This window comes from Callionymus lyra, chromosome 11, assembly GCF_982586985.1.
Source record: "Callionymus lyra chromosome 11, fCalLyr1.hap1.1, whole genome shotgun sequence".
Taxonomy (NCBI): Eukaryota; Metazoa; Chordata; class Actinopteri; order Syngnathiformes; family Callionymidae; genus Callionymus; species Callionymus lyra.
In genome coordinates this window covers 5527612-5546033 of record NC_141828.1, presented here as the reverse complement: position 1 = coordinate 5546033, position 18422 = coordinate 5527612, and the positions used below count along the sequence as shown (strand labels likewise).

Sequence of the window (18422 nt, the reverse complement as noted above, 5' to 3'; positions counted from 1 at the left end):
ACTCTAAAAATAATCCCAACCCTTGGGTGAGTAGAAAATCACTGAAATTGGAATTTTAGGTGAATTTATTTAGACTAATTTATAGTAAAACGGCGCCACCATCTGGTCATTACTGAAATGAGTCAGCGTCATAATGAGGTCACAGTCAAAGGTCATTATGATTCAAGTATATACGAGAAAGAAACTGCAGTAAATAGCGTTTACTTGTAAGTTGTCTGATCCACACAAGTAATATTCCATAAATCTTAAGATTTTATGAATTTTAAATAAATCAGGAATTGTTCTTGGATAGTTAGGTGTACATGACGTGTCTGGAATATGTGAGATTCTACTGGTTAATGGAATAACACAACATCTGAAATACAACTTTCATGTCATATCTTTCTGAGGTTATTTTTATCTTCCATTTTAAGTTGAGAGAGAGCGAGACAAAAAAAGGTGGAGTACATGGTGCGTGTTTATTTTTGGGCACAGACAGACAACATAAAAATAATTCCAGTTCACAGTTTTGCATTAAATACAAGCTGTTTTTGTCTAAAAGGCACAAAAAAGAAAGTACACAAGTGGAAGACGTGATGCTGCGGAGACATTTAGAAACGTTATACTCACATCAGTTATTATACCTTAAATAACAATATCAAATGATTCACTGTGCTTCTCTACACTTCTATTCAAATATATTGCACATGAACGTCCTCAAAACTACTCTCGCCATCTCTGATTGTCCCGACACTTCCTCTACACACTCCACCTCTCAGCTACTGAAGTACACGCACAAGAAAGGATTTTATTTCGCTACATACACGGTAACAGCTAAGTGTGCGGCAGAAGAACCAGTCCGTCCTCAACACGCTTCATTAACGCAGCACGACATGTCACTCCAGTCGTCCACGTGTCTGCTGTCAAAACACAACCTTCACGAGGTTAACACTGTCGTCTCTTCAGAACAAATATTCCTTCAGAACATTTTGTTCTGACAGCAGTCAATAGTCAATCTTGATTCAATATTTTTCCAAGTTACTAATTAGTATTTTTAATTCCCAAATTGCCACAGTAATTTCATCGTCTGTTTTTAACAAAACTTTTAGAGATGTTATCGTTTTATTTTTGTATTTATTTATGTATTAGATCATTCTTTTTAATGCTTAACTAATACTATTCTTAAAATTATTTGTACCAACATTAAGACTTTTAAATCTTTGATTTCCACTTATTTTTCTATAAATTATGTTTTAAAGATTTGTTTTCCCCCCAAAAAGTCTCTACATAAAACTCCAGATTCAGAAGTCTCTGGATGAGTCGCTTTATACTTCAAAACAACCACATTTTCTACCACGAACTTCACTTTAAACCAGCATCAAGTATTTCAGAATCTAAAGTGACATGTCCTCAATATCTACACCACACATTTCCCTTTGCAGGAACGAAAACGGGTGAAAGAAAATCCTCAATAATGTCAAAGGCTCAGGACGACGTCCCTTCAGATAATCTCAGTCGCTTAAGAACTCGGTTTTAAATCATCGACATGAAATGAAAGCAATAGTTCAGCAAAAGGAAGAAAAGTGCAGCAGTTAAGAAAGATGGGATTATTTCCAGTCTACACATTTGTATACAAAATATCTACGCACACCGTCACAGACAGCAAGAACACAAATAACGGCAACTATATGTACATTCTCGTCAGTTGAACTGATCTACTGGAGTGACATGTGATCACGGCACTGGACGTCACGTCGCACAAACGGATGCTGCGTTCCATTTTGTTCGGAGGTATATTTGAGTGCATCTCACTTCACTGGACCACGAAGTGAGCTGTTGGCACTGAACCATGGATATGTCATGTCAAGAGAAAAATGGACTCTTTGCAGGTGTGTGTGTAGTTGTGTGTGTGTGTGTTTGAACTGTAACGTATTAGGCGGGTTGGAATGGTGTGAATCTAAACGGCACAAGAAAAACGGCGAAAAGAAGAAAACTAATAATAAATAAAATATTTCAAAAATTGGAATAAACTACACATTAGCGTATTATTAGTGATAAGTAAACATTGGCGCCAGCGTTGAACAAATTATGAGACATGTGTCCCCGCGAGTGCCGTGTTTATTGATAAGATTGTCAAGTATGATTAGATGTGCAGACAAACCATACGCTCAGGCAGATGTCACGTGTTCAAAGCAAGGAAAGGTTAAAGTAAGTAAGTAAGTAAGTAACTTTTATTTGTATAGCGCTTAAAGGTTATAAAGTTACCAGGGTGGTCATTGTGGTCTAGACCAGGGGACCTCAAACTAGGCCCCTAAACACCATCAGCCCTGGTCCGGGACCCTCTTTGCTCAACACAGCAAAATGCTACAAAACATATAAAGAATCATCTTTTAGATTGTGTTTCCTAACTTTGATTCACTTCCTGTTTCATTAGTTCAGCATTTCAGGCGAACATGGACATTATTTTGTTTGGCTGTCAAACCATACTTTACTTTTACTTTAGATGCTCATGAGATATTAGCTCTGTTTCAGCGTAATATTCCACTGAAGGACTGGTTTCTGGCAGAAGATCAATGTTTACCGAAGAAAACATTCAAATGCAGTGAGATCTTGAAAGGTGGAAGCAGGGAATGATGAAAATCGTGAAAACTAGAACGCAACGTGGAAGTTTGTTGTGTTAACAAATGTTTTGTTCAGTTCAACCGTCTCCATTTGTTTTGCAAACAGTTCCAGTCGAGTTCGTACATTCATGGTGTGCGTGAGAAGGTTTGTGTCCGTGCACAGCCTGCTGATTCATGGCTACCGTTGATCCTCTTGGTCAAAGAAAACCTGCAAAGGTTGAGGCCGAGCGACAAGATGGATAGAAAAAGAAGCAAGTTGTGTATGTATGGAAGTCATATGTTTGTGTGTCACTGCTGAAGTGTTACGTCTCCTAAGGCTCGCCCGGTCGATGCACCGTCTAGAGGTTATTCCTCCCACGACTCAAAAAGAATTGAAAATACTCACAAGTGTATGAAGTAAGCGGTAGAATATCGTCTGCAGCTCAACGGTCCTGATGTTCTTTCCCTGCATCAGCTATTGTGCAGATGTTCAACATGTAGTTTGTGGACCTGCACACTCTCCACCCTCGAGCACCTACAGCAGGAAACTGATCCTCCAGCTGGACTTGAACCTTGATTGAAATCTGATGATCAGAAGGTCTGGTGGAGGTTTGGAAGTCGACGACGTCTCCACGCGTCTACGCCTCGTACCCGGCCGAGCGGCGCCGCTGCTGGTTCCAGATGTCGTCTCTGTGCTCCGGCCTGCAGAAGAGTCGGGACGAGCGGGCCAGACGCTCGCGCTGCTCTCGCTCGCGCTCGCAACACGGCCTGGAGAAGAAGGCCGGCCCGCCCAACTGGGATGAGGAGCGACTTCGGTTGTCGTGGAGACCAGAGGACGACAGCTGACCCCCTGCTGATCTGAGTCACATCAATGTGATACAAAGTTAACGTCGTCTGGAGAATAACATGTAGGAGTGACGTCAACATACTTTAAATGGGTTTTTTCTTAGTATTTAAAAAGTATTGTGCCACAAATATCTTAAATTAACTGAACATTTTTGGAGATTTAAAAAAAATATATACCGTATACAATACAATATATACAATATAATATACTCAGATCTTGATGTCGCCCGATTTTATTTTATTTTATTTCCAGAAAAGATCTTAGCACAGAGATCCCCACATGGTTTTGCACCAACTACCCAGGAGATGTCAGATTTATATTCACCAGCATTCAGATAAAAATAGCAAAAATAAAATCGCCTAAAATACATCTCACCGTTAAGCTGAATCATGAGGAGCTCTGGATTAGTTTTTCTTTTGCACTGATATGGTCACATGTTTCAATCATTTTCACTAGTTTCCAGGTTTGTTGGTGAACAACCTTTTTGATTTGTCAAGAGTGTCAGTGATGTCACTTCAAAGATTTAATTTAAAAAACAAACAATTTAAGATTGTATTAATCAATACAACAGAACATACATACACACACATATACATTATATACAGTATATATATATATATATATATATATACATATACATACATATATATATTCTTTTCCTGTGCAACCTGGTTGCCTTAACCAATGGGGTCCAGAAGGAAAGGACAAATATTCCTGCCCTGTGCTTCACCTCATCTTCTGTCAGCCATCTTGCTTTTGACTTTTTAATATCATCACATATAGGAGACATCGAGTTGAAGGAGTAGTAATAGTTAAATTTGCTCATCTACAATTCAGAAAGTCACATGAAACACAAAACTGCTAAATCAAAATGATTTTGTCACAGATAATACACATTACACGGGAACATTTAAAAATATGTTTTTAGTTTGTCTCGATTTGTGCTTTGAAACAATAAGAAGGAATCCAAGAGTGATTGACAGTTGGTCAACGATACACACCTAAGGCTCGAGGCCTGAACAAGATTCTAAATGGACAGAAAGACAAGGCTGTGAAAAAAGGCGAGAGAAGGATTCTTGTAAGATGCATGAAAACCAGAGAATTAAGACGCTTCCCTCAAATTGCCAGGAGTGTATTTCAGTAGAACTGCTCACCTGCTCTTCATCATCCTCTGAGGTCCATTATTAGAAGACTGGTACTGCTGCTGACAGACAGACGGATACAAATGATCACACACTCAGGTGGGCTTGTGGAGAGGTGTGTGTCAGTGAAAGAATAGTCGCAATGTGTGCGTGCACGCGTGTATAAGTGTGTGTGTGTGTGTTAGTGTGTTTGTGCGTGTGTGTGTACCTGGGTCGTCATGCACTGTGGCGGGCTGCCGTTGACCTGGTAATATTCCACTAGTTTCTCAGCGAGGGCGATGCGTTGCAGCAGGTTCTCAATGAAACACTGGATCCGAACTTTCCCGCACGTTTCCTGTCTCACCGCAGCTTCCAGAAATTTGTGGATGGTTAAGACTTCCCTGGAAAACACGAGTGAACATGAGCATGAAACTCCAGCTTGAAGGACGACGATGACACCGGACCTCTCTCGTCTCTCCAGCTCGTTCTCGGAGGCGTTGAGCTGCTCCCTCAGCGCCGCGATCACCATCACCGCCACGTCCACCTGCCGGCTCAGGGACCGCTCCCTGTCGGCCACTTCCTGCCTCTCCTGCGCCAGGTGCTGCGAGTGAGCTCGCTCGCACAGCAGCTCCGTGTCCGTCTGAGCGAGCTCGGTGCTGACCCGAGCCAGACGGCGCTGCATGGTGCCGTCGGCCGCACGCAGGATGCTGGCCAGACGCTGCCGGACCGCGGCCGAGGCGGCGGCGGTCTCGAGACCGGAGTAGGATCTCTGCTCTGCAGGGAAGATAACTGGGCTTTTTAATTCATCTGTTCATATATTAAATCAGGTTATTCAGGCTGTTGAAATGTTGTTTTCTTTTTATTGAATTAAATGTTTTTTAATGGAAAGGTTGAATTAAAAATTCTAAAAATATCTATATATATATATTTTTTTTTTTTTTACACATGGAGTTTGATATTTAAATCTAATAATTAAAAAATAACATTTCTAAATGCCATATTTTTAATTTGTAGTCTTTTAAATTCAATATGTTGGTAAAAAAAAAAAATCAATCAAATGTTGTTGTTGTCTGGTGGCACTTTATACATTTATATAGAATATATTATGACATATTATATTATTTTAGATATTCTAACCTTATATGTTGATTTTAAAACGCCAAGAATTAAAAAATAATGAATTTATACACCGTTTTTAAAAATGTTGTAATAAGAATATCAAACTTTTTTTGTTGTTGAAAATATTGACATTTTGTAATACAATTATTTAAACTTGTAATCTTACACTATTGAAAGTATTCTACACAATAGTTAATAATGCTTAAAACAAACCTAAAATCTGAATAAAAAAATTAAAAGTTTCAAGATTAAAAATGTTAAATTCAAGCATTCAATATTCTGAGGCACTGATATACTTCTATATTGAGCTGAATAATAAATGCTTGAGTCCCACATACTGATCACTAATCTTCTTCATTTTAAATCACATTTAAAAATAAATTTAAATTATTTATCTATCTATTTATCTATTGTCTCTTTTTTCCCCTTCTCCGTTTTAACCTGCTGTGTTACATTTCCCCTTTTACTTCTCTGTCTTTTTTTATTCACCTTTTAAAATGTTTTTTTATCCAGAAGTGCTGAAGTAAAAAAAGAGAGAGCACTTGATCTCTGAAAAAATAACTGAACTATTTTTGCAGCGTGAGTCGCTGGAGCCAAAAAAAGGTGCGTTTTTTGTCGTCTTCTGACATCACAGGCTGAGAAACTGAGAGGTGGGTTTGTGTTTTCAGTCACTGTACGTTTATTTATACAGTATTTAAACACAAAGTTAAGACCAAAGTTATTTTCTTCTTGTGTTTAAAGGTTTTATCGCATATGTATCCGACAGTAAAGATGTATCATAGAGCTGGTGCTAGAAGATACTTACGTTTACAAATAATAATGACTTACTTTTATATACGAGGAAACATGTGTACGAAGCAAACCCACAGTCATGTGTTGGTACCACCACACTCACCGAGCAGGTCCAGGTTCGGGTCCAGGTCCAGCTCAGGTGGCGGTCCAAGCGGAGAGGGAACAGGGAACTGGAGTCGGTTCAGGTGGTGTGGACAAATGTCTGACTTTTTCATGCAGGCCTTGATGTCCTCATGTCTGCATCTATCCTCGTGGTCTTCCTCGTCTTCCTCGCCCTCCTCCTCATCCTCCGTATCCACCTCCTCGTCCTCGTCCTCCTCGTCGTCGTGCGTCCCGACCCCGACGCTCTGAGTGCGCCTCCTCACCGAACCGTACGACTGCAGGAAGCTGCTGTCCCGGGTGTCGCTGAGCGAGCGCACGTGAGGAGGACGCCAGCCTCCGTGCTGACTCCGGCGGGTCGGCAGGCTCATGTCCTGCCATGGTAGCGCCGCGTTCAGCTGGTCCGGGAGCTTCCCCGTGATGCTGAAGCCGTCGGACGAGTGGTACGAGTGGTTGAACTCCAGGTGAGAGCGCAGCGAGGCCAGGGTGTGGAAGCGCTCGTGCTCCCCGCAGCGAGGGCAACGGAAGGGAGGTTCTGAGGAGGCGACGGGTTCGGTGATGATCCCGCACGACTGGCTGCTCCGCTCCAAGAAGAAAGATCCAGAACCACGAGAGCAGAACTTCTGCTGCATGTTGCTTCACCTGCACCTCGAACTGTGAAGAACAAAGGTCAAAGATCATGTGGTTATTTCATTTATTAGACGACGAATATGTTTTATAAATATATATGAATGTTTCAGGACGTTTGTAAGTAAGTAAGTAAGTAATTTATATTTATAGAGCGCTTTTCTAGACCAGGGTCACAAAGCAATGAAAGAATCAAAACAATACTCAATAAAATATATACTTTAAAAGTTCAAGATAATACAGAGACAAACACAGGAGTCTCAGAGAATCATGGAAAAGCACGAATAAAAGTGTCTTGAGATGTTTCTTGAAGGAGTCAGTAGATCATCAAACACAGATGTTTCTTGAAGGAGTCAGTAGATCATCAAACACGGATGTTTCTTGAAGGAGTCAGTAGATCATCAGACACAGATGTTTCTTGAAGGAGTCAGTAGATCATCAAACACAGATGTTTCTTGAAGGAGTCAGTAGATCATCAAACACGGATGTTTCTTGAAGGAGTCAGTAGATCATCAAACACAGATGTTTCTTGAAGGAGTCAGTAGATCATCAAACACACAGATGTTTCTTGAAGGAGTCAGTAGATCATCAAACACAGATGTTTCTTGAAGGAGTCAGTAGATCATCAAACACAGATGTTTCTTGAAGGAGTCAGTAGATCATCAAACACAGATGTTTCTTGAAGGAGTCAGTAGATCATTAAACACAGATGTTTCTTGAAGGAGTCAGTAGATCATCAAACACAGATGTTTCTTGAAGGAGTCAGTAGATCATCAAACACAGATGTTTCTTGAAGGAGTCAGTAGATCATCAAACACAGATGTTTCTTGAAGGAGTCAGTAGATCATCAAACACAGAGATGGTTCCAAAGCTTAGGAGCAACAATAATTATGTATGTTTCAGGACTTTTGTAAGTAAGTAAGTAAGTAATTTGTATTTATATAGTGCTTTTCCAGACCAGGGTCACAACGATCAAAACAATACTGAATAAAGTATATACTTAAAAGGTCAAGATAACACTGAGACAAACACAGGAGTCTCAGAGAATCAAGGAAAAGCCTTGTCTTCTGACCCCAGCTCGGGCTCTGAGGTCTGTGGATCAGAATCTACTGATGGTTCCTGAACACGGTTCCGGACCAGAGGAGAGAAATCCTTCCAGACTGTTGCTCCTAAGCTTTGGAACCATCTCTGTGTTTGATGATCTACTGACTCCTTCAAGAAACATCTGTGTTTGATGATCTACTGACTCCTTCAAGAAACATGTGTGTTTGATGATCTACTGACTCCTTCAAGTAACATCTGTGTTTGATGATCTACTGACTCCTTCAAGAAACATCTGTGTTTGATGATCTACTGACTCCTTCAAGAAACATCTGTGTTTGATGATCTACTGACTCCTTCAAGAAACATCTGTGTTTGATGATCTACTGACTACTTCAAGAAACATCTGTGTTTGATGATCTACTGACTCCTTCAAGAAACATCTGTGTTTGATGATCTACTGACTCCTTCAAGAAACATCTGTGTTTGATGATCTACTGACTCCTTCAAGAAACATCTGTGTTTGATGATCTACTGACTCCTTCAAGAAACATCTGTGTTTGATGATCTACTGACTCCTTCAAGAAACATCTGTGTTTGATGATCTACTGACTCCTTCAAGAAACATCTGTGTTTGATGATCTACTGACTCCTTCAAGAAACATCTGTGTTTGATGATCTACTGACTCCTTCAAGAAACATCTCTGTGTTTGATGATCTACTGACTCCTTCAAGAAACATCTGTGTTTGATGATCTACTGACTCCTTCAAGAAACATCTGTGTTTGATGATCTACTGACTCCTTCAAGAAACATCTGTGTTTAATGATCTACTGACTCCTTCAAGAAACATCTGTGTTTGATGATCTACTGACTCCTTCAAGAAACATCTGTGTTTGATGATCTACTGACTCCTTCAAGAAACATCTCTGTGTTTGATGATCTACTGACTCCTTCAAGAAACATCTCTGTGTTTGATGATCTACTGACTCCTTCAAGAAACATCTGTGTTTGATGATCTACTGACTCCTTCAAGAAACATGTGTGTTTGATGATCTACTGACTCCTTCAAGAAACATCTGTGTTTGATGATCTACTGACTCCTTCAAGAAACATCTGTGTTTGATGATCTACTGACTCCTTCAAGAAACATGTGTGTTTGATGATCTACTGACTCCTTCAAGAAACATCTGTGTTTGATGATCTACTGACTCCTTCAAGAAACATCTGTGTTTGATGATCTACTGACTCCTTCAAGAAACATTTTAAGACACTTTTATTTGTTCAGGCTTTTCCTTGATTTTCTGGAACTCCTGTTGTGTTATCAGTTTTATCTTGACCTTTAAAGTATATACTTTATTGAATATTGTTTTGATTGTTTAAGCGCTTTGTGACCCTGGTCTGGAAAAGCGCTCTACAAATAAAAAGACTTACTTACTTACTGATTAAAATATATACTTAAAAGGTCAAGATAACACTGAGAATAACACAGAAAATCAAGAAAAAAGCCTCGTCTTCTGCTTTGGTCATTTTAGTGTAAAACCAAATAATGATTAGGAGAAAAAGTTGTTTTATATCAAGACTTAAAAATGAAATATATAAATCAAATCATTATTTTTGCATATTTCGCTTGATTTTTATCAATTTTTCTCCTTTATCGTTTCTTCACGTCTCTCTCAACAACCACTGAACACAATGTTGACCCTAAAGAAATGACCAACAATAGAACCATAGACTCAACGACACCAAACGCTCAGACTTCATGAAGCACAAATGCATGAAAGAAATCCGTCATTGTATGGATCTGGACACGTGTTGACGGTTTAAAAAAGAACAAAAAGAAGGTGTAACAGGTTCAGTCTCGAGCATCGTTCAGCAAGGGTTAGCTTCACCTGTGGCTAACCACAGAGCTAGCTAATAAGCGCTGATTCACTGCACTTTCTCCGCCGACTCTACCCTCGTGACGGTGTCTTACCGCCCGCAGCAGCTGTGCCCGAATGTGCCGGAAGGTCTCGTCCCTCTGGTCTCAGGTGGCGTCACTGTCCGGAGGAGACATGATGATGGAGAGAGGCGAGATGTTGCATGATGTCACTCATTCATGAGACGCACCGACCGATGACGTCGAGCGGTTGTGTTGCGAGCGGGTGGTTCCGGTGTGGCGTTTCAAAACAAGATGTACTTCCGCTTGTATTTTTAATTGATAAAGCGCATATATTTAAATCTTTTTTTTTTTTTAATAAAAATTATGAAACGCTATGAAAAACGTTCTCGTTTAGATGAAACGTGATGAATAAGTTTAACGTAATATTATTTATTTGTAAAGTTGTAATCAACACATTCATTTGACATATAAAGTCAGTTTACTTTCTTTTCTTTTTTTTAATAGATATAGTTATGTTCTTAATCGATATATTTTTGGGATAAATGAGAATTTGTTATATTTTGATTACACTCAGAAAAACACATAATTGACCTTATCAGGAATGAAAAAAAAACGAGTTTAAAATACATCACTTGAGAAGGTTTCAAACGTTTTATTTAAAATAGTATTCGAATTAATCTTCACTAGTAGAACAAGAAATTGCTAGTGTTTTGTTTTTTAATTGAAGGACTTTCTTCTCTGTTCTTGGAGGTTCATTCACAAAATAGATGCAGTTTTTTCCCCAGTCTCGTTCCTGCCAGCTCCTTCTTCAGTACCTGGTCCATCTTTAGGCTCTGCTCGGCTGAGAAGTGGTTCTTCCAGTCTCCCACCTCACCTGGCGAGAGAATGTTCACAATTGACTCTCTCAATTCGTATGTCTCTATCGCCACCTGCTGTCTGAGTAAGTAGGTAAGTAAGTAATTTGTATTTATAGAGCGCTTTTCCAGACCAAGTTCACAAAAAGCTTAAACAAACAAAACAATATAGTTTCAATAAAGTATATACTTTAAAGGTCAAGATAATACTGATAACAACACAGGAGTTCCAGAAAATCAAGGAAAAGCCTGAACAGATAAAAACGTCTTAAGATGTCTCAGTGTGTTTTGTTACACAGCTTCCTCTGTTTTGCATGTTCATGTGACTACATTTTGCTTATGTAATGGCTCGTGTGGTTCAGGTGTTGGATTTACCCTCAACCAACATAAGTACGTTCAGATGTACTATGAGTTTACTTATGTAATACTTCTGACAGACTACATTTTAAAATATTACACAGATATATGCCTGTTCTTGAGTATACTTTAGGAATTGTACTTCAAGTACAGTATGCTACTTTTTTTGGGGAAACATTATAATTATGGAACCATGGGAGTGAGTGATGGTGAATGAAACAGTCGTTTGACGTTATTGTTAGATACACATATTAAACAGTTTAGTGTTGCAGAGCGATGAATGAATCAGAATCAGCACAAACAAACAGAAACAGCAAAATCAATAAACCTTGATGTGTACTTGGAGTATACTTTGAAGAAGGTGAACTGGTGTCAGTAAGTAAACTTCTGTAAACTAAATTGTAGAGATTAGTATATTTGATAGTATTCTTCTGTAAACTTAAAATGTTCCAATTGAATCTGTATAAGTATCAAATTAGTATATTTTAGTACACTTCAAATACATATACCTTAGTATATTTACAAAAAAACATACATGTACTTAAGTATACTTGATAAATAACCCTCGGCGTGTACTACTTTTTGCTAAGCTTGTCTCTTTCTGACCCCTGTCTATACGTGTTGTCACGATCCACTTGTGTTTTGTTTTATTTTGTCAAGGTACTTCCTGCTTCGCCATTTTCCTTTTCTTTGGCAGTTGACGGGCACGGTTCCTGACAGTGGTTGGCAGAGTCTGGCAGCTGCTGGTGATCTTCATCCAGCAGTTGTCAGCTCGTTTTCCAGTCCCACCTGGTAAATCTTTGACTCCACTCAGTTCTACTTGCTTGCTGCTCCACTTTTGTTCCATGGACGTTGCCGTTCCTGACGTTTCTCTAGTCAGCCTTTTTTCTTTTTACTCCGTTTTCTCATCTCAGATGAGATAAAGCGTTGACTAATTGGCCGGTTCAACAGTTACTCAGGTTTGCCAATTTTTACCGTAGATTCATGAGGTATTATAGTAAGGTTGCTGCTGCGTTAACCAAACTTACTTCCACCGAACACCTCTTCTCCCGGACTTCCGATGCCAACACTGCTTTCCGCCAGCTGAAAGAACGATTCTTCTCCGCTCCCATCCTGAAACATCCAGCTTCTTCACTCCAGTTCATCGTGGAGGTCGACGCTTCAGACACCGGCATCGGAGCAGTTCTCTCTCAACGTCACCTCCAGGACAACAAGGTTCACCCCTGCGCCTTCTTCTCGAGGAGGCTTACCCCAGCCAAAAGGAATTATGATGGGGAACAAGGAACTTCTTGCAGTGGTGGCGGCGCTGCAGGAGTGGATACATTGGCTGGAGGGATCTGAGGTTCCATTTCTGATTTTAACTGACCAGAAGAACCTGCTTTACCTCAAGACGGCTAAGAGATTAAACTCTCGCCAGGCTCTCTGGTCTCTGTTCTTAGGAAGTTATTAACTTCTCCTTATCCTATTGCCCTGGTTCTAAAATAACCAAACCTGACGCCTTCTCCCAGCTCCACGATCCTCCCCAAGAGTCGTCAGTTCCTGAGACCATCCTACCTAATACATGTTTCATAGGTGCGGCAACATGGGACACTTGTCTAAGGTGGCCTGTCACCCCGGAAGCGATAGGATGCTCAAACTCATCAGGCAGCGCTTCTGGTGGCCACATATTACTCCAGACGTTAAGGAGTTTGTCGTTCTGTGCAACGTCTGCTCCAGAAGCAAGTAGTCTCACTGTCCTCCAGCTGGTCTCCTTCAACCTCTCCCTATTCCGAGTCGACCTTGGTCCCACATCTCCATTGACTTTATCACCTGTCTTCCTCGATCCAACGGCAAGACAAACATCATGACTATCGTCGACCGCTTCTCAAAGATGGCTCACTTTGTTCCCCTTGCCAAACTTCAGTCCGCCCTAGAGACTGCTGACATCATGGTGGGTCAGGTTTTCCGTCTTCATGGCATACCTACGGACATTGTGTCAGATCGAGGCCCTCAGTTTACTTCACATGTCTGGCAAGCTTTCTGCAAAGCCATCGGCAACACCTCAAGTCTCACGTCCGGATACCATCCTCAATCAAATGGCCAGTGAGAGAGGGCTAACCAAGACCTTGAGGCAGCGCTTCGCTGTGTTTCTGGAGCCTGCAGCTACCCTGGGTGGAGTATGCCCACAACTCCCTTACCTCTTCCTCTTCGGTATGTCTCTCATGGCAGCTATTGGCTATCAGCAACCTGTAGGTGGACATAATGTGATGGCTGGTTGTCTGGTTGATACTGATTTGTATCAACCTTTGAGCATCAGTTAAATTCCAAGTATTGTCATCAGAAGTTCAGCACCTTTCCTGAATATAATGTCGCCCATTTTGTGAGGGTGAGTGTCGGTGGAGCTCTTCTTCATGGCGCTGAAGGTGCTCTCCTCCGACACCTTCACCAGCTGAGCCTCGGTCAGGCCGAAGTTGAAGAACTCAGAGATTTGACGGGCACCCTCCTTCAGGTCCTTCGTGGAGACAGAACAGTTGTCACGGTGACAGGACAGGAAAACTCAATGATAAACTCAATATATGTTTAACACTAGATGAAGTGAAACCGTTTCTTGTATCAAGGCACCTACTTTCTTGAGCTGTTCAAAGGTGACGAACATGACGTTGGGGTCGTCCATCTTCTTGTCCCAGGCCAGCGCATGATCGAAGTACGAACCCCAGGACACTGCACACAGAAATATTCTCTCTGATAAGAGGTTGACTGATGGACTTCTATAAAGTTGCTTCTTTACCGTCTCCTGACATGAAATCAGAAAAAAACGAGTCCCAGGTCTGGGAGGGAAGGGCTGGGTAGTTGTTGGTAAAATGGAAGTATGAAACCAGAGTGTCTTTGGGGTTCCTGAAGATCACCAGCATCTGTCAACGAGAACACTTGAAGGACAGCTACAAAAGATCATCGTGCATCTGTCTGTGCAGCATCTCGGCACAAAGAAGAATCACATGAACACCAACGTGTTTAGAAGTTAAACTGTTACTGACTTTTGTTTTCTTCTTGTAGAAGGATTGGGGGATGTTGTCGGGATGAAGGTGAGTGCCCAAGATCCTGGGTGACGGAGCCTTGTCAATGGATTATACAGCAATGGAGAAATGTTAACTTTTTGGTATAAGTGTACTGACCTGAAGCTGTTTGCCCGAACTAAAATCGAACCCTAGTGGATAAACAAGTTAATTAATGGTAAAGTTAAGTTTTTGTTGTTTTTTAAACCTCGCACTAGCTAGGTTAGCTTGTACTAAACCAGCGCTAGCTAGCATTAGCTAATAAATAAATAGATCCCCAAACAGTAAGTGAGTGAGTAATTTTTATTTGTAAAGCCCATAATCTTGTATGAAATCTCTCAGATTTTTAACGTTGCAGTAATCAAACCTCTGCTTAAAAAAAACACTCTTGATCCAGAGGTTCTCACTAACTATAGGCCTATCTCTAATCTTGTCTTCATTTTGAAAATTCTGGAGAAAGTGGTAACAAGTCAGCTCTGTGATTATCTCCAGGACAATGATAAATTTGAGGTGTTTCAGTCTGGTTTTAGGGAACACCACAGCACAGAGACCGCCCTGGTAAAAGTAAGTAACAACCTACTGATGGCCTCTGATCAGGGCCATGTTTCAGTTCTTGTTCTTCTAGATCTCAGTGCTGCATTTGTCACTGTGGACCACCAAATCCTTCTACAGAGGCTAGAAAACCATATAGGCATACGTGGAACTGCTCTAAACTGGTTTAAGTCTTACCTGTCGGATAGAACGCACTATGTACATGTCAACCACCTCTCATCAACACACACTAAGGTCAGCTATGGTGTCCCACAAGGTTCTGTTCTTGGTTCAATCCTATTCACAATCTATATGCTCCCACTAGGGGACTTGATTAGAATACACTCTATAAACTTTCACTGTTAAGCTGATGACACCCAACTCTACTTGTCAAAGAAGCCAGAAGAAAGAAATCAGCTACGCAACTACAGTCCTGTATTACAGATATCAAGTCCTGGATGACCAAAAACTTCCTCCTACTCAACTCGGAAAAAAATGAGGTTTTACTAGTTGGTCTGCAACATGTCAGACAATCATTAATTAATGATCTAGCTTTACATAATGGGCTTGCTCCTGCTACTAACACCACTGTAAAGAATCTGGGTTTCTGCTTTGACGAGGACTTGTCATTTAACTCACACAAAACAAATCTCACGGACTGCCTACTTCCACCTTTGTAACATTTAAAAAATCAGGCACTTCCTTCCTTTGAATGCTGCCGAGAAGCTCATCCATGCTTTTGTTACCTCCAGGCTGGACTAACACTTCTGTCAGGATGTTCTAAAAAGTCTCTCAGAACTCTTCAGCTCATTCAGAACTCTGCAGCTCGTGTCCTGACTAAGACTAAGAGGCGCAATCACATTTCCCCTGTGCGGTCTTCCTTACTTGGCTTCCTGTAGAATTTAGAATACAATTTAAAATCCTTATCTTAACCTATAAAGCCTTACATGGCCTAGCACCAACATACATTAAAGATCTAATCCAAACTTACCAACCCTCTAGGACCTTACGATCCTATATCGATATCTAAATGTAGATTTGGAGCCAGGGCCTTCAGTTTTCAAGCCCCTCTGCCGTGGAACCAGTGTTGAATGAAACTACACACGTGAAGCTCAATCTTTTGATCCTTTATGGAAAGTGACTGGACTGACCTGTCTTAAATCAATTTATTCTCCATTAACATATAGTCAAGATAATCTTTTCTATTTTTTTTTCAGCCAATAAGAACGTTTTCAAACATTCCTTCAAGCTTTAAAACCATTACAATTGGAAACAATGGAAATTATGATTTTTTTATTACAATTATTAGACAAATCTATACATACAAATCCTGTTCACTTTCTTTGTTTCAAAGTTTTTTTAAAGCATCTATTCAAACCAATGTAAACCAGATTTTATAACAAATGAAAACAGACCTTTAAGGCGTCTGTCATAAAGAACTCAATCAGTGGAGGTCCTTGGTAATTTCCTTTTGTTCCTGTGGCTTCACCGACCAGCTTGTTCAGGACTCCCACCATCCAGTTGAAACCTGACAAAAGAAAGAATAGTTTCCGTTAATTCAACGTTATACTGCAACAAGTGAGTCTCTCTCTTCACCAACATATGTCAATAAAGCTTAATTTCTTCTTTATTTCTCAAGGGGAGACGAATACTTTGATTTTATTCTCATTCTTTAACCTACAGGCATCTGTCCTCACATCTCTTTAGGTGTCCTCATGTGTTCTCATGTGTCCTCAAGTGTCCTCATGTGTCCTCACGTGTTCTCATGTGTCCTCAAGTGTCCTCATGTGTTCTCATGTGTCCTCATGTGTCCTCATGTGTCCTCACGTGTTCTCATGTGTCCTCAAGTGTCCTCATGTGTCCTCATGTGTCCTCACGTGTTCTCACGTGTCCTCACGTGTCCTCACGTGTCCTCACGTGTTCTCACGTGTCCTCACATGTCCTCATGTGTCACCGATGCACAGAAGAAGCATGAAACTTCTGGGATCACCTAAGATTTGCTTTCACCCTAATTTCTTTAAACAAACTCGTTCAACAATCATACTCATCGTCTTAAACCTCCTTCACTTCACGCGTTATATTGATATTTTACGGGTTAAATGGGTCAAACATGATTGGGGACAAAGTCAATCTGAATTGTTTCAGCCTCTCTGGGTTCACTTAAGATTTGAAACAGGAAAGTCAATGAGCCACAATTTTAATTATAATGTCTACATTTGTATGACGGTACAGGTGGAACCGGTTTATTAGCTTGAGGGCATAAAGGAATGTCAGGGTGGAACATCCTTATTGGTGTAAAAATACATTGCCAGAGAAACTGAACAAACGGAATCAAAACAATGCTACAAACGTATTTTTCTTGTAAAAAGGTGTCGAATCATAGGTAGATTACAAGTGGTGTCCCTCAGGGTTCGATACTTGGATCAACTTTATTTAACATCTATACAAAAATCCTTCAGCTCAGATCACAATTATGCATAATATATTCCTTTGTTTCTGTCTTGAATGGTGATCACCTGTTCATTTTTGATCTTCACCTCATTTGCTCTCAGTCTTTTTTTGGGCCCCCTTTTTTTTTTTATCATGTGAGGGTCTGTAACCCCGATTTTGTTAGAGCCTCATTCCGTGCACGTCCTCTTAAACTTTGTTTTTTGTTTCATTTCACTCCCTGACTTTGAAGCAAACTTTTGGTTTGATTTGAGAAGTTATCGCTAAAACATAGTGACTTTAGCATTTTTACACCAATAAACCTTTAAACCTGGAACACAAAATTCATAAAATAATATTCAGTATCGCAGGGTTAGATACGTTGGTGCGTGTTTCTGTTCCCCCATAGCTTTTTTTTTTCCAAGTGTTTTATTTTGGGTTTTTTTGTCAAGTTTTGAGCTGTATTTGTTTTTCACTTGCCCTAAAATAAAAGACTTAACCTCAATGTTTGAATAGTAAAAAGTCCCTCACCACACTTGGGGTAGGCCACCAGCAGGACGTCGTCCTCTCGAGCCTCCAGCGTCTCCACGGCTTTCAAGTGCTCCTCTGGACACAGCAGTTTGGGGTACAACACCCCGTTGTACCTGTGCAGCTTGTCCTCGTCCAGCATGGCTGCAGACTTTGCTACAGTGGCAGCAAGTATGTCCACCATGAGAGCTGAAGAATGTACCGGCAGCTTGGCTCAGGATCTCTGAGAAAGAGTGCTCGAGAGAGAGTGTCATGACATCATTAAAGGAAGCGACAGGTACCTCCTCCTCCTCCTGCACATCCCAAGACTTACTTACTAACACATAGATACAATGTTCAATGGACGGGTGAGACAGACTGTCAACCTGAGAGGTTCAGAAAAAGGTCCTTTTTGTCCAGAGAAGACATGATGATGGAGAGATGTTGCATGATGTCACTCATTCATGATGACCGGATGGTTCCGGTGTAGCGCTTCAAAACAAGATGTACTTCCGCTTGTATGGAGGCTATAACAATGATGAAGGGAAAACATTTAAAATCTTCCTTTTTGATTAAAATTATAAAGCTCTGAGAAAAACGTTCACGTT

General features: G+C 40.6%; 2 protein-coding genes across 7 annotated transcripts; both read right to left on the bottom strand.

Annotated features, from left to right (window-relative positions):
• Positions 1-458: 458 nt before the first annotated feature.
• znf365 (zinc finger protein 365) lies at positions 459-10468 on the bottom strand. 6 transcript variants are annotated; one of them, XM_087803131.1, is made up of 7 exons: positions 10200-10468; positions 6562-7211; positions 5012-5321; positions 4777-4948; positions 4581-4630; positions 3231-3437; positions 459-3151 (listed from the first exon to the last, which is right to left on the bottom strand). In XM_087803131.1, exons 2-7 carry the CDS (start codon positions 7187-7189, stop codon positions 3115-3117), a joined length of 1404 nt encoding a protein of 467 aa, XP_087659257.1. In that variant the 5' UTR covers positions 7190-7211; positions 10200-10468; the 3' UTR covers positions 459-3114. The 6 variants fall into 6 exon arrangements, with proteins under 6 accessions (XP_087659257.1, XP_087659255.1, XP_087659256.1 ...); XM_087803129.1 differs by having other exon boundaries at positions 3231-3432; XM_087803130.1 differs by having other exon boundaries at positions 3231-3432; positions 4581-4627.
• A 351-nt stretch (positions 10469-10819) lies between these two features.
• On the bottom strand, positions 10820-18031 carry LOC148069017 (sulfotransferase 6B1-like). The gene is made up of 7 exons (XM_087802778.1): positions 17839-18031; positions 16296-16408; positions 14332-14409; positions 14085-14208; positions 13923-14017; positions 13649-13808; positions 10820-10980 (listed from the first exon to the last, which is right to left on the bottom strand). The coding sequence occupies exons 1-7, from the start codon at positions 18017-18019 to the stop codon at positions 10859-10861; spliced, it is 873 nt and encodes a 290-aa protein (XP_087658904.1). The 5' UTR covers positions 18020-18031; the 3' UTR covers positions 10820-10858.
• Positions 18032-18422: the final 391 nt, after the last annotated feature.

Bases quoted from the DNA above. Each gene is read 5' to 3' on its own strand.
- znf365 (XM_087803129.1), bottom strand. From the start codon at position 7,189: ATGCAGCAGAAGTTCTGCTCTCGTGGTTCTGGATCTTTCTTCTTGGAG. The intron at 4,631-4,776 runs GTACACACACAC...TCTGTCTGTCAG, and splicing joins CACAGTGCATGACGACCCAG to CAGCAGTACCAGTCTTCTAA. The intron at 3,152-3,230 runs GTACGAGGCGTA...ATTTCAATCAAG, and splicing joins CAGCGGCGCCGCTCGGCCGG to GTTCAAGTCCAGCTGGAGGA.
- LOC148069017 (XM_087802778.1), bottom strand. From the start codon at position 18,019: ATGGTGGACATACTTGCTGCCACTGTAGCAAAGTCTGCAGCCATGCTG. The intron at 14,410-16,295 runs GTCTGTTTTCAT...TCCATTGACAAG, and splicing joins TTATGACAGACGCCTTAAAG to GCTCCGTCACCCAGGATCTT. The intron at 13,809-13,922 runs GTAGGTGCCTTG...GTCTCCACGAAG, and splicing joins CCTTTGAACAGCTCAAGAAA to GACCTGAAGGAGGGTGCCCG.